This window comes from Nilaparvata lugens, chromosome 1 (genome assembly GCF_014356525.2).
Source record: "Nilaparvata lugens isolate BPH chromosome 1, ASM1435652v1, whole genome shotgun sequence".
In the NCBI taxonomy this organism is placed as follows: domain Eukaryota; kingdom Metazoa; phylum Arthropoda; class Insecta; order Hemiptera; family Delphacidae; genus Nilaparvata; species Nilaparvata lugens.
The window spans coordinates 45,229,623-45,245,287 of record NC_052504.1 but is presented as its reverse complement, the minus strand read 5'-3'; the positions used below and the strand labels follow the sequence as shown (position 1 = coordinate 45,245,287).

Genomic DNA, 15,665 nt, shown 5'->3' with positions numbered 1-15,665 from the left:
GGACTCTCTCGCTCTAGTCCTCTTTCTCCCTCAGGGAAGTTGTCGCTCTAGACTCTGCTCGAATGACAACTGTTTCCCCCAGTAATAAGAGTTCCTTGTTACTATTCGAAATAACTATTTTGATACAATGCTATTCATATAGCTTCTTGTTGATGGAGAGTTTCTCACAGTGAGATGTACCACATTGCCTGATTTGAATAGATCTTACAACGATTACATTTCATATTGATGAAACAATAATAGTCTTGTAAAGAATAGAAATAAACTTTCCAATTCAGTCCCTACATGTATAAATAACTATTTCAATCCAGAGATATGGCTTCTTGTTGCGTTGTTGGTGGGAAGTTCCTTATGGGAAGGTCCGTCCCGCCTAGCCTGGTTAATTTTCTAGCCGTCAATGGGCCTTACAACTATTTTTATGTCATGTCAATGATGCAATAAATTGCACGAATACTCACCCTCTGAGTCTTGTACCGTTTGGAAGCACTTTTTCGACACCACCCAACAGCAGGCAAAGGATGGCCTTCTTGATGTACTCGTGGCCTTGAATGGAGGGCGCCAGAGAGCGCGACAGTCGCTCAAAGATGTTTGGCTGCCTTGACAATGCGCGACATTTCTTCAGGTCATCCCTTGTCACAAATATGCTCGCGTCTTTGCTCATCTGCGACACGTTGTTAGCAATCAGCACCGTCCTGACAAACAATACAATACAATAAAAATATATTCACAAAATTTAACTCCATCATTTATACAGTTATTAACAAATAAATAGCCAAAGTCTTAATAGCTCAAAACTGTCATTTCCCATTAAATAATTCATTGTTAACATGAAACACTGTTGAATTTCAATTTCAACTCTGGTCATGAGTTTAATATATAATTTATTCCATCTGAAGCTATCACTATTCTGTAGCTAAATTGATTTAATTGGGTGTATGTCACCTACTAAAGGTGTTCATTCACTAAAGGTCTGCAGTTTAAAATTAGTTACCGTATATTGATCCACATTTTTGAATACATTGATATAAATGTTTTATCACATGAAAACAGCTAATGAAAAACGACTTGATAAACAAACCGTGGTCACTTACACAAGGTATAGGACCTTTATCAAGTGCCACATTTAGTGGCTAACGCACTCACATTTAATTTACTGACACTGGTTTTTCAAATTGTTTCATTATTTTTTGTCGCATACAATAATAAGAGAGATTAATTATAATTTTTCTATTGTTCAAATGAATATAGGTATTATTTGTCTGAGCTACAGAGACTGTAACTAATGAATGGTATGTAAATAACTTTATAAGTGATCGAGTTGAGTAGATCTTCTGAAAACCTTCTGAGTCATCTCTTTGATCATAAGGTACTGTAATCAATTACACTGATATACTACTACTACTACTACTGAACATAACTTGAAAAAAAAAATAAAAGTATATATGCTAAGAATACATGGATAAGATATAGCCTAAAAGAGGAGAGAAACAATAAAAGTAAAATAGAACTAACTTCAAGTAAAAAGTTATTGGAGCCAAGATCTTCAAACTTCAAAAATGATTTTCAATCGATAAGGAACAGTCAATTAAAGGTTAAAGTCCAGTACTAGAATATTCGTTATGTAAACCATCAAAGAGTTTTGTTCAAACATAATCGCAAATAATGGAATAAAAGAGTACGAAATTTATTGTATAGCAGCTTGCTAACAAACCTGAAGGCACCAGTTGTAAAACTTCCTTGCTTTCCTGGGAGACACCGATAATTTCCAACAATTTGAACACGATCACCAGGTTTGCATAAATCGACAAGGTCGTTATCAACAACTATATCGACAGATCTTGGCAATTGTCCTGGAAACAGATACAAATTAACAATTTTCAATTCAAGGTTATCACTCAAAATCTCAAATATACAAATATAATAGTACACAGCAAGTGAATTTTCAATACTTAGGACCCAACATTGAACTTGAACCATAATAACAGTACAACCACTAAAACTTCGCATAATCCTCACCTTCACCTTTTAAAAATAAAAAGCCGATTTAAATTGTTGGAATCAAGATACAAACTAATTAAATATAGCAAGCAGTTTATAGAATATGCAAGTTCACCTGCTGGAGCTTTCTCGGGCATCTCTTGAATAGATATGGTTTGATGATCCTTGTAAGAGGACAGACCATACTCTGTCTCCAACATGTTTCCATCGTCATCCTGTTAAAAAAAGTAAATACAGAATTAGATTATGCTAATAGAAAACATGGAATCACTATCAATATTTATTCCTAATTATTCATGATAATTTGGATTACAACAGAGGTTTAAAAAGAAAATCAATATTGGAACACTGAATGATATCTATTCACATCATCAATAATGTGTTATTCATTCTATCTCACAAGTCACAACGAAATAACGTGTTACTGTACTTGAAATAATAATTTTCCTTTCAGCTTTTCAAATTGCTCAATAAACTTTCAAAGAACATTGTTTTTAAAAGTTACAAAAAAATAGAGGTGGGGACTTTTGAAAGGTCAACTCCCTTACTACCCGAAACAGAGCTGCGGTGTCATAAATTGTCTTCCATACTTTTTTCATTTTTATTTCAGAAACGAACATAATACAAAATAACAATTTTTCCCATCTATAACCTTTCGTTGACTCGACTACGAATCCAGTCAACGGAATTTACTATGAGTTTCAAATATTGAAAATACTATTATGAATATTGAAAAAATAGATTATTAAATAGAGTAGAATAGATGTGAACAATCTATTGAAATGAGAAAAAATACTTTTTATTAGTGAAATTGTACTAACCTTCGTGGGATAGACTGCACTACTCGGATACGCTTCCAATGAAGTCAGATCTGTGTAACGCCTTTCCATGATTTTTTTCGTTGCAGGGCAGTAATGAACACTGCGAACAATCTTGGGCCTTATCAGAGAACCTGTAATTGCAAACGTATATTCAGAATACAATGGATAACTAAGAGGATACGTTTGAAAGAATTATTCAAAAATATTATTCGAAGATTATAAAGTTGAAATCGAACTCAATACTATCTTTCAAGTTAACAAGAGCCGGTTAAATTTTAATCGAGATTAATTCCACAAGAACCAACTAGAGAAAACTTCTTTTCGAAAAAGCCTTCTCTGATTGGTTCTCGTGAAATTAATCAGGATTAAAATTAAACCGGCTTCTGTGCAACCGTGCCGTAGATTCCATGTATTGAACCGGAATATTTAAAATTTGCGAGAAGAGGCGCGGCACGCCTCCTGTGTGCATTGAGCTTCAGAACAGGAGTAGATCCGGGTACAGTCACCATCAATCTATGAGTTAAATTCGTATTAAAAATATAACGAACAAGTGTTATTACATTGTACTCCCTCTTATTTCGCGCTAAAGGTCAGTCAGATAAACTTTCCTCTCCGTATGCAGTTGATTTCCTCTCTCCTTGTTACTCACAGGTCACAGCTCATAATATTCTTCTCATACATTACTCGAGGTATCCACTTCATTTCGGACATAATTTTTAGAATTTGTTTTGAATAAGAATAATTAATAAGAAAATAAGTACAATTATTGTACTTACATTTTGTGACAATTCCTTCAACACAGACAAGGTTGCCCAGATATCTGGACACAAGTGTACGTGGCGTCACATGTTTATTTCCGAAGCTCCCCTCAAAAGCGAAAAAGAATTCTTCATTGCTGGATGCATAATCAGGATCAACACTTCCAATATAGTCTTTCAGTGCTCTTTGAAAAGCTAGTTGTTCTTCAAATGTATTGTTCAGTAAGCTTAAATATAAAACAGAACATAATAAATTATAATTATTCAAGACTTCCAACGTTTTAATGAAGTTTAAAGTCGGAGTAATACTAAGCACACTGAAAAGTAAAGAGCGGACTCTGAATTTAACAGCTTTGAGAATTACAGGATGGATCGCAAATTCTGCAATTGAGGTTTATATATATTAGAATGGCTTTCAAGAGCAAAGAAAAAACATTTAATGATCGCTCTCTGTAGAAGATGTCAATTATTTGGAATGACAAACATACAGTAGAGCTGAAAACATTCCTCATACAAATAATCAACATTGAAAGATGATATTTTTATTCATTTATTGAATATTATCCATGTCTAAACAGGGATAAGACTCAAATTTTGGAGTTAGGTTTATGTTTGTATATTGTTTTTAGGCATTACAGTGCAGAGTAATCTCAAATGGGAATTACACATCAATTTGTTACATGGTAAAATGTCTAGAGGTCTATTTCTGCTCAACAGACTGAAATTCATAGTTAACTCTGATGTTTTACTTACAGTGTATCATGCTTATATATCACAATCATCTGCCTCATGGCATTGTTACATGGGGCAATGACACTAATGTAAAGAAGGTTGTTTATTATGCAGAATCGTTCTATAAAGATAACTGCTCATGTTTATAACCAGACACATTGTAAGCCACTTTTTAAGCACTTTAAGATATTGACTTTGCCAGCTGTTTATGCGTTTGAGTGTGTTTTACACATTAAGAAAAACTTTTCTACTGTTCCAGTTAACAGCTCTGTACATAATCATTTTACATGCTTCGATGCTAAGAGTTAACCAGTGTAATTATTCTTATACTTTGAATGGCTTTATTGAATATGGCATTAGGCTTTTAAATGAGTAGGCAACCAAATGTTTTGAAAACTTGTGACTTTCATTAAGAAAAACCTGGAAGCTTTACTAGTTGATATTTGTCCGTATAATAAGGAAGACTTGTTAACAAATTTATGATGTCACGTTTAGCCAAAGTGGTTATTTTTTGCCTTTCTTTTGATTTTGTTATGCATTTATTTGAAATGTAACAACAAGAATAGATTAATTTGAATTTATCACTTGAACATTCGATAGACTAAGTAAATTGTAACGGCTATAAGAACTTAGTTGCCAATAGCTATAGTTGTGAATCAGAAATGAATCTTATTAGTTTTATTAATATTAATTGTAGTAAAATAGTAAAAATTTCAAATAGAAGATCTCATATGATGATAGAGGAAGTAAATCAACATACTTGTTAGCGCGTTGAGGATTCTTTTTCCTCAGATCATTCACATTCACTGTCAGTCGGATTCTATTGTTCTCAATCATCTGCTTCACTTTTTTGTGATATATTCCTTGGTCTTCCTAGAAACAAAATATTCAAATCATTACATACAATTGAAGTATATTCAAAAACGTTCAAAAAATTAATAAATCTACTAGCAGAAATCAAACTCACTCCGACCAGAGCAGAATCAGTTTGTATTAGGCGCGGTGCACATGATGTAGAAAACGTAAAATTTTGTTTGTAGATTTAGGGCCGGTTTCCGAGCTTGGGATTTAGCTATTATTGTTAATGTTATTTTTGAAGGGATTCAAGAATCCAAAGATTCAAAGAACCCCACACGTGAACCGGGGCTTATTGTGTTCCAAAGTACGTTAGTTAGGCTAACCAATACCTGTATCCTTTACAAGATCCAGGAGTTTTCCCCTATACTAACATCCCATTATTATTTATTCTTATGGCTTTTATCGGCAGAGAGATCCTTTCGGATGTTCTGCCTTGCCGTATTACCCAATGTCATTTCCTACCAACACTCAAGTTTATAGGTTATGTCTTGGGTTCTTCATGTTTTCACATCCCATTCATCACCTGGTTGCTTGCAACCAAACAAAGACTTTCTCCTTGCCCCTAGTTTCTCACAATCCAGTATGATATTGTGACAAATAGGCTCAGGGACAGGAAGGTGCAGGGCAGGGGAATAGGCGAAAGTTCGAGAAGATGGAACAAAGGGACAGGAGTCATATTGTCTCCAGCTGAATGACATCAGCCACACCCCCTCTCAGTCACTCTCACTCCATCCCTTTCCTACTCATTCATCAGTAGAAGGTTCTGGACTTCTGGATGATACGAGAACATTCTTTGAGAGCTTGATTGACAGGTGGTAAACAAGGGAACGTCTCTGGAATAGTCTAGAAAGTTCGCAGCTTGTATTAAAGATGGACAACTTGGACATGAGAGTCAGAGTTGAGTATTGAGTTGACAGTGAACAGATACGAGCAGCGAATGAAGGGACAGTGAACGTGTAGTGTTTTGATCAAGTGAACTCTGTTTTTATAGAAGTTAAGTTCGGTGAAGTTGAAAAGTGTGTTTATCTGAGGAAGTCAGTGTTTGTTAATCTCGTAAGAGTAAGAGTAACGTTTGTTCTGTTAATTGTAAGTTTATGTTTACTGTTAATTAACGGACCGTTGATTGACTATCAGCTGATTGTACAGTAGTGTGTTATATTAAATTTAATAGTAAGTCTTGTAATCAAATTTGAGTTTAACAGAGAAAATCGTTATCTGTGTCTTTGTAACTGTTCCGTTTAGTCTGTGCAATCAAGTATTACATTTGAATCGTTTTAATAAATTTCAATATAATTTTCATTTGTAGTTTCACTCTTTAGTTTTAATATAATATTTTTTTTACTAAATTTTTTTCACTAATTTAAATTGGGTTAATCTAATTTAATTTTTATAATTTAAATCAAATAAGAAAATTGTAGGATTAAATTTTTTCTATATAATAAATCCTGAACGAACCCTGTTAAAAACGTATATGCTTGGCAGTCTCTTCAGACTGATTGGTCCAGGTGACCTACGTGAGTTCCACTCCTGGCCTTCTTTGTAGGTTCTTCCGGTGAGGAAGGGGTCGCCAAATTGCCTCTAGGGCGCCCGGACACCCTTGACTCAGCCACATTTGTGCCTGGAGTTTCACCCATCTCTGGTCTCTTTGTTTTTTCTTTTTGCCCATCCGAAACTTTGTAGGGTGAAAAGCCTCACCTCTCCCAAGAAGTTTTGCCTGAATGACCGCCCTTCCCAGAGCAGTGGTGAGGTATGGTCTCTCCATCCGCAAACTTGTGACCTATGTGAGTTCCACTCCTGGTCTTTTTTATAGGTCCTTCCGATGAGGGAGGGGTCGCCAAATTGCCTCTAGGGCACCTGGTCACCCTCGACTCAGTCTCTTGATCCACATTTGTTCCTGGGCTTTCACCCACCTCTGGTCTCTTGAGGTTTTTTCTTTTTGTGTTACTGAACCTCCTGTGTTCCTGAAGATTTCCTCCTTCTTTTTGTGTTACAGAACCTCCTGTGTTCCATTTCAGATTGAGGATGTTGTTGCCTGATGGGTTTGAAGGCAAGACAACTTCTGGAGTTGCCTTGGGGTTTGGTTTGTTCATGTGGTTCCCACGAACAGCTAGGGAAGTGGAGTCAACCCAGACAGAGTCCCGTAAATACTACAGGAGGGCGCCTGGTATCCTGCAGGCGCCGTTAGAGACACCATATAAAAGCACCACCCATGATTTGGAAAGGGAGTCCCTTTCAGTCGCATCCTACGACAAGCAGGGATACTGTGGGTGTATTCTGGTTTTCAACAAATTCTTGAGTAGGATGTTCGACTCAAAGCTCCCCCAACCCACAGGGAGCGGGATTTAGTTAAGTTGTTTAAGTCAGAAAATTGGCTTTCCGAAACGGGGAGTAGGCGCAGTTTTTATGATAATCTTTATTTTCTCATTTCTATGATTAAATACGTTTTTCCTTGACGAAATGAAACATTTCTAAATAATTCAAAATAGCTGAAACTTTACACTATTTTCCCTTTATTTTATTTTGAGTTAAATTTTCTAGTTTATCGAAAATCAATTTAAACGTGGGCTGCGACTACGCACCTTTTGGAATGCCAATTTTCTGACTCCAGCTGTTTAAAGTCTAGAGCTTGGCTAAATCCCGCCCCAGTGGGTTGGGGGAGCTTTGAGTAGAACATCGTACTCAAGAATTTGTTAAAACCCAGAATACACCCACAGTATTCCTGCTTGTCGTCTAGAACTTGGCTAAATCCCGAGTTCAGAAACCAGTCCTTATTTTACTTATTTAATATATTTCATCCGGTGAACTCCTGTGGAAGGGGTATAAAGTTTTGTCAGAACCTTACATACGATAACCAAACAATGAACAGTGAACACCGAATTACATGAAACAATGTATCATATACAGAGTGTATCAAGGAAACGTGAATGTAGAATCACATTAGAGCCGTGCCATATACCGCCACACTATTATTTATAAATAGGAGTTATTATGCTAGTCATTTATCAGATCACAGCAGGTGTAATTCGCATGACTAAAAAAGGATTGAAAACTACAGATATTCAAAAAAATCTTTCATATTCAAACTCAGCGCTGAAATTTCTATAAACCATTAAAATTTTTGTCGTTAGGACAATTTTGAATTCATGAAAGAATATAAAATTTTGTATTGTTCTGATGGTCCTATATTAGTCCATTGGCATAGATGGTTGTTTGACATTTGGGGGGACGTAATGGGGGGTGCTCCCCAGCAAAGATTTTTTTTTTAAAATAGCTTATTAAAATGGTAGTTTTCAAAGCATATTTTACTTCAAATCAGTTTTAAATCATCTTATTCGACAGTGGTAAATTAGTGGGTAAATAAATAAAATTCTGTGTTAATAGTTTCAAGTTTTACCTAATAAATGAAAATTATTTACAAAAAAACAGCATTAGTTTGTTTTGATTACCAGCCATAATTTGAATCTTAATAAATTTTTCCGGGGGACATAGCATATATACCATAAAATATTGGGGAGGGGGCGTCCCCCGTGTACCCCCCAGGTTCTACGCCCATGTTTAGTCTAATACTATATAATAATTGATAAATCAATTATATAGTATTACTAGCAGGGCACCCGTGCTTCGCTACGGGAATTAAAAGATAAAATTATTTTTGTGAAACATTTATAATCTAAATCCTACCAAAATTGTTATAATCGTTTTTGAGATTAGGCCACAACTTGGCATGAAAATTATCAAGTCAAATCATTCAAATAATTAATTGATGTGTTGGAAGTGCTCTGTAGAAGAGTAGTCTAATTGCTAATTGCAGCGAATTTTGTAGGATATGGGGCAGGGCTTAAGAGTCGCCCTCGACTTTACTCATTGGCAATTAATATTTCCCATTGACAGTTATCAAATTAGTATTGATCATGTTATTTTTGCTTTGGCATTTGAAGATTAAATTCCAAATTAGGTTGATTCGGAATTTGATGACTCTGGTATATCCATGGATCTCTTGCTTATTCTGGAATTTAGCATAGCCTGTCGCTTACTTTTTGTTACACTTGTATTGTTTTACAAAGTGTAAAAGCAGCCAATCCACTGATTCTTTCTTCCATGAAAGTCCATTCATACATAAGAGCCAATTCATAATGGTATATCATTTATTGTGGCTGATTTCACATGACCTAAACTTTACAATCATAAATATTAAAGTGGGATCATTTTAATGTGAATTTGCATAAATCTGAATAGATTTTATTCAATCTCTTTGATTATTGACTACCACTATATGATTTCTTTCTTTGATCTTAGCTTGAAACCAAAAGCTTAGGGATGAAAATTTGGATGTGAGCTTACATTTAACTCAATACAATTTCAATCTAAATTGACAACTAGAATTTACTTGTGATCTATCAATATCAATAGGTTTGTCTTGTGTCTTAATAACATCATGAAAGGAAATAGAAGCAGCTGATGGAATATTATGTTTTTTCCGATTTAGTTTTTAGCTGATTTTGAAACATGAAAATATCAGGACAAGTAGCACAAAAGCATGTTCAATTTCAATCAGGATTAAATTTCATGAGAATTAATCAGAGCAGGGTTTTTTTAATAGAAGGCTTCTCTGATTAGTTCTCGTGGTATTTAGTCTGGATTATGAATTAACAGACAATGCAACTGTCTCTCTCAAGGCCATGGCTGCTTACAAACATAGAGCAACAGAGGAACCAATACAACAGAAGCTGAAGAAATTAGTCGTATTTCTATCACCTCACAATGAACATTACATTCAACTACCATGTTTGGAGAGATCGATTTTAAATTTCTTTTGCTATCATCCGGTCACTTTCTGAACCTATTCTTCCAAATGTTCCATGAATACTGCAATGTTTTAAAATAAGGTCGCCAAATTTGGTAACTCAACTACAGCTATTATAATGTTTTTTATTTGCTCACACTTTCTTACGTTTTCTAAAGACTATGGGAAACTTTTTCTGATCAGCTGCTACTTGAGGGACCAATAATCCTTTATCTTGGTAGTTCAACGAATTTTCCCAGAGTTGAGACCTGTTCCTAAATAATGTTTTTTTGTCGCAAGCACAATATATTCCTGATTTAATCAAAATCATTAGCCATTTTCGAGATCCGTCTGACATAGATACTATATATCCACAAGCACACATATTCAAACAAATGGCTTTCATTAGGAAAAGCAACAACAGCTATTTGGCCGTTTTAATAAATAACCCCTTTATTTCGCCCAGTTAAATTTTGGCCGCATTTCCTCATTCAAACAGATTCCACAACAGACACTTCTGAAGTTTTTTAAATACCCCTTTAAGCAGTTTTCGCGATCTGTCGGATATACAAACAAAATTAGTCTTGATAGAATAGGATCAGAAGCAACTCCCGTCATAAAAGTTTGTTTTATGAAAAATTAAAATTATCTATACTCCCAGGAATAGCTTTGATTGAAGCAGCAGTGCCCAATCAATTTGTTCTCGATAAATGCATATTAATTAATTCTTCAACTTGGTGCCAACCTAATAAAATAATCTCAACTTAATGCCAACCTGACAAAATTATTAATTGGTCGCTAGTTATCAACTGTTTCGAATAGGTACTCTCTCTAGATTATGGTTCTATAGTAACATATGATATGGACATTTCAATTATAATTAAGAGAGTGGGAGAAGAAGAATATACATGCTAAAAGACGAACTTTAAACCCTTAAAAACCACCCTTAGAGTTGAAATATCGCCAAAAGATTTCTTAGTGAGCACCTAGGACGTATAAGGAAGCTATATTCTAAGTGTTGTTGCAATCCATCCAGTAGTTTTCCAGAAATCGTGATCAGTGAGTCAGTGAGATAAGAATTTTATAAGTATAGATAATTTATATAAAATATAACTGATTTTGTGACACATCAGAAGTAAATAACGTTTTTGCATGCGTACATGGAACGGTTCCCTTACATGATACTGATACCATGAGATTGAGTTACGGTGTGCACTGGACCTTGGTCTTTTAATTGGTTTTCATCCAAAGACGCAAGTAGTCAAGACGAACTGTACAACCCAAGAAACTTATTCATGCTGATAAAACATTTTTCGGCTATAATATTGGTTAGGCATTTATAAGTAAACCTTTTTTTAGTGACGGACCCTAGAATAGGCCTATAACTTCATATACGTTACAGTACAAATATAAAACGGTTGAGCGGCTTATATAGGCCTACCAATATATCCAAAGTCTTGATCGTTAGCCAGGTGTTCCCAGATAGAAAAAAATAAAAAACTTTAAACTTGATAATCAAGATGGCGTGGCATCACAGTCCTTCAAAGCTATCCCCAAGGAAATCATTGATACTGTAATAGCTTCTTTCAATCAGCCATCTTGTAATCAAACGACAAGTAAAAACAAACTTGCTTGTTTTTACTAACCCCTTATTCAAATCCCTAAACTTATGAATCCTCTCCATGACAAGTAGTGCGATAGCAAGTATTGGCTGCCAGGAGCTTTCAGTTTGTAAGTTTCCTGTTTACAACCCGCTTTAGGCTGAAAAATATCTGAACTGAGATGGAAAGTTTGAATACCCAATAAATAAAATCAGGATTCAAATTTTAATTAACACATGGTACACCTATAAATCTATTGAATTAATGTATTACTTGTATTGAACCGAATTGAGTAAATTTAACAACTTTAGCTTATGAGTAACTTTAACTTTATCAACACAAAACCACTTATTATTGATTCGCTTGATGTATATAATTATATATGTCTAAAAAAATTATTTGAACCTATTATTGATTACAAAACTTACTTCATCATCCAGAAACTGTAGGTACTCGTTCTGGTATTCCCTCAATTTCTGATCAAGTTCGTCATCCATTATTATTAGTATTCTTCAATATTGGCACCAGAAAATATATAGATTCAGAATAAGTGTTGAGTTGAGGATAAAGTTAATATTTTTCACTACTATTTTTACACAAGCTATTTCACTAATCCTTTATCAAGTTCTTGTTTCACTCAATTATGAAAACGGCAATCTAACCTACAAAATGAAATTTATAACAAAGAAAGAAGCACTCCCGCCAAAATCCGTGCGCAATATACAGGTTGACCAGTAATCACTTCCTAAAATTGCCTTGTTGGAGTTTTGTTAATATAATAGAGAATAAAAAATGAATAAATACTGATAACCCCAATAAAATAATCCTTTTTAGATTCATTCCATTATAAAGTATAAATAATAATATTTATGATTCATGTTTATATACAATGTCAAAATGGGGTGTCATAGTTTGACCGTCCTACAAGTTGACCGACCATAAGCGATTGACTAATACCAACGAGCTAGAATATAGTAAACTATAGAGTGGCTGAGTGGCCGCTATTCCTGTTACGAATTGAACATGGGCAGCCATGACAGAGAGAGGCAAGAAGTGGCGGAAAATTTGAATGGCCCTATTGATATAATGGGAACTTGCATAAAATACAAGGCGCAAATCAGTTATATTAATAAATACTACATTGAATTTTTATCGAGCATTTCAAATATATGTATTACAGTTGTTTTGCATCCATAAAATTAACTGTTTAAAATTCTTTACTTGAAGCCTTGGTGAAATTAATGTAGCCTAATTTACAGTGTTAATACTGCTTAGCCATTCAAGTGCTTTACTAAGTTGGAATGCCATACCCTAACTGCAAAATTATTATTTTAGAGATTGGATTATTTTTTATGTTATTTTGAGTAAGGAATTCAAAAAATTAATTTATGAAGACGTTTCTTTGATATCAGCTTACGGTACTTATCCACATAACTCTAAGTTCATAACAAGAAGGCAAAATATGATAGTCAAAAAATAAAAAACTAAGGCCGATATTAGACGGTAATATTTCTGTCATATGCAGATAATATGAAATAAGTTGTACAAAATTATATTTTTTCATATCATAGAACTAATACCGGCCAGCATCAAACAAAACCGGCCTAGCATGAATACATGATCATAATATAATTTAATGTAAGCTGATGTCTATAGTTCATTCCAGTCAAGATTGCAATACTATCATCATCTAAATATCATAATTTTAATAAAAATTATAGTCACAGAAATCAATTAATTCACAAAAACACCTATTCCTGCAGTGGCAGACAGGCAATAGAGGCTCTTCTTGCCTCTCTCTATCATGGCTGCCCTTAGTTCGCTGTGTAACACATTGAGCCAAGACCATCTACAATACTCAAACCATAATGTACAAAGACCTTAAAGAGATAATCTTTAAGGTCTTTGATAATGTAGGTATCGTTTGTATAGAAAATGGCGGACGATCTGGCCTTTAGACCAGTTATAGAATAGACACGGCCAATTGTATATTCATACTAAAAGTCGATGAAGCCAACATCCACTGTCAAATTCGCCCACCTCGACGTCACAGCAGTGACGTCACGCATCATATAGACATTGTTGTTAAACATAGCTTGTTTTCCATAGCAGATTATCATTTATTCATGTAATTATTATTTATGAAAATGGTAATCTCCTGCGCAGCATATAATTGCACTGATATTTTTAGGAAAAATTGGAATATCTTTTCATGTGTAAGTTGAAATTTTTACACATAAATATTGTTGTAACTGTTATATTATCCTTGGTTATGATGTAAGTGAACTCATTGCAGCATGACAATAAATTAGTTTTGTAGGCTACCGTACCTTATTATTTTCAAAACACATTATAACTTTGAAGCCGATATCACATAACACATCATAAATTAACATAATATATCGTTTTTGCCCGTAGCTAGAAATAACCTAAAAACACCATGAATCTGAAATAGACACAATCTGAAAGTTTTCAATACGATGCCTGACTTCACTGTTGTGACGTCAAGGTGGGCGAATTTGGCAGAAGGCTTGTTGGCTTCAGAGGCATGTCTATTCTATAACCCGTCAAAGTTATAGACACGCTGGGAAGTCTAGCCTCTGAAGCCAACATCAACTGCCAAATCCACCCATCTTCAGTAATTCAGTATATTCAGTCCATGACCGGCAGTCGCCAGACAGAATTCCTCAAAATATAAAACAATCAAAACACAAATAATGAGAGATGGCCGCAGATAGGTTGTTTCGTGTGGCTCTGTAGATGGACTACCATAGTAACTCATTAAACCATCTCAAACTGGTCTACAAGTCCACTGGTCTCATCATCTCTCAATGAGTAGAGAGGGTAGTTGATAAGTTTTTCTTGAACCAGCCTACAAAACTTCCCAAACTCCAGCTCACGTACACAAATTGGCAGTCTGTTAAAAATTTTTAGCATCCTTAAGGGGTAGCATTTGTGTGCTTTCAATAGTTGGAGTAGGGCAGGTCAATGTTGCCCCGTCTCCTGGTATTGTGGTGGTGCAGCTGGCCCCTCTCCTGGTAGGCATGAACCTCACTCCTTAGGAGCCATAGGGAGCTATACATGTACTGATTGTACACTGTCAGTGTTTTCAGGCGTTTGAAGATTGGCCAGCAGTGCTCCAGGTAATGTGATGACGTGATGACACGAAGAACTTTCTTCTGTAGAAGGAGAATCCTTTCACAGCTACCCGCATGGCCCCATAGTACTATTCCATAGCTTATATGACTATGGAACAGCCCATGGTAGGCTGTAATTAAGTAGTTGGCAGGCACATGTTGCTTCAGCTTCCGCATCAAAAACGTCACCCTGGCCAGTCGATTGCACAGCATGCCAATATATTGATCCCACGATAGAGTGGGGTCCATCACAAAACCCAAGAGTTTGACCTCTGCCCCACCATGAGCCTGACCACGCCGCAAGGTGCACAACAGGTTCTGTGTTTTCCCCTCATTTAGACACAGTTTGTTTGATTTAAACCACTGACAAGCCTCTTCTACAAGAAGATTAGACTAGGCAACAGCAGTTTGGGGGTCCTCATCCTGGGCCAGCAGGGTGGTATCATCGGCAAACAATAAGGCTCTTCCATGCACACTTGAGTCGTTGATGAATACAAGGAACAACAGAGGACCAAGAATCGATCCCTGCGGCACCCCATAGATCACCTCCTTCGACCGTGATTCCGCACCATTCACCAATGTGACCTGCATTCTATTGGAGAGGTAATCCTCCGTGGTTTTCAGGGGAACTCTACTTATCCCATACCTCTTCATTTTACCCAATAGTATGTCATGCAAGACACAGTCAAATGCCTTGGTCAAATCACACAAAGCAACAGAGACCGACTGCCTGCCCTCCATTGCCCCAAGAACCGACTCCACTAAATACTGCACAGCTCCCGTGGTTGATCTCCCCTGACAGAATCCATACTGGTGAGGTTGGAAGATGGAATTACTCTCAAAATACTGTGAAAGCTGAACATACATCACCAATTCCATGAGTTTGCCAAATACAGAAATTATCGAGACTGGCCTGAAATTCAACAATTCATCAGGTTCACCCTTCTTGAAAATTGGAATTGTCCTTGATGTCTTCA

The 15,665-nt window shown here is 35.6% G+C and overlaps 1 protein-coding gene across 1 annotated transcript in view; it reads right to left on the bottom strand.

Annotated features, from left to right (window-relative positions):
- LOC111058960 (zygotic DNA replication licensing factor mcm3) overlaps positions 1-12,469 on the bottom strand; it is a 43,011-nt gene extending 30,542 nt beyond the window's left edge. The window contains exons 1-7 of the mRNA XM_039434979.1: positions 11,980-12,469; positions 5,070-5,182; positions 3,596-3,804; positions 2,820-2,950; positions 2,114-2,213; positions 1,712-1,850; positions 459-692 (exon numbers count right to left, since the gene is read on the bottom strand). Of these exons, the coding sequence (XP_039290913.1) occupies positions 459-692; positions 1,712-1,850; positions 2,114-2,213; positions 2,820-2,950; positions 3,596-3,804; positions 5,070-5,182; positions 11,980-12,048 (995 nt within the window). The 5' untranslated portion in view covers positions 12,049-12,469. The remainder of the gene's footprint in view (positions 1-458; positions 693-1,711; positions 1,851-2,113; positions 2,214-2,819; positions 2,951-3,595; positions 3,805-5,069; positions 5,183-11,979) is intronic.
- Positions 12,470-15,665: the final 3,196 nt, after the last annotated feature.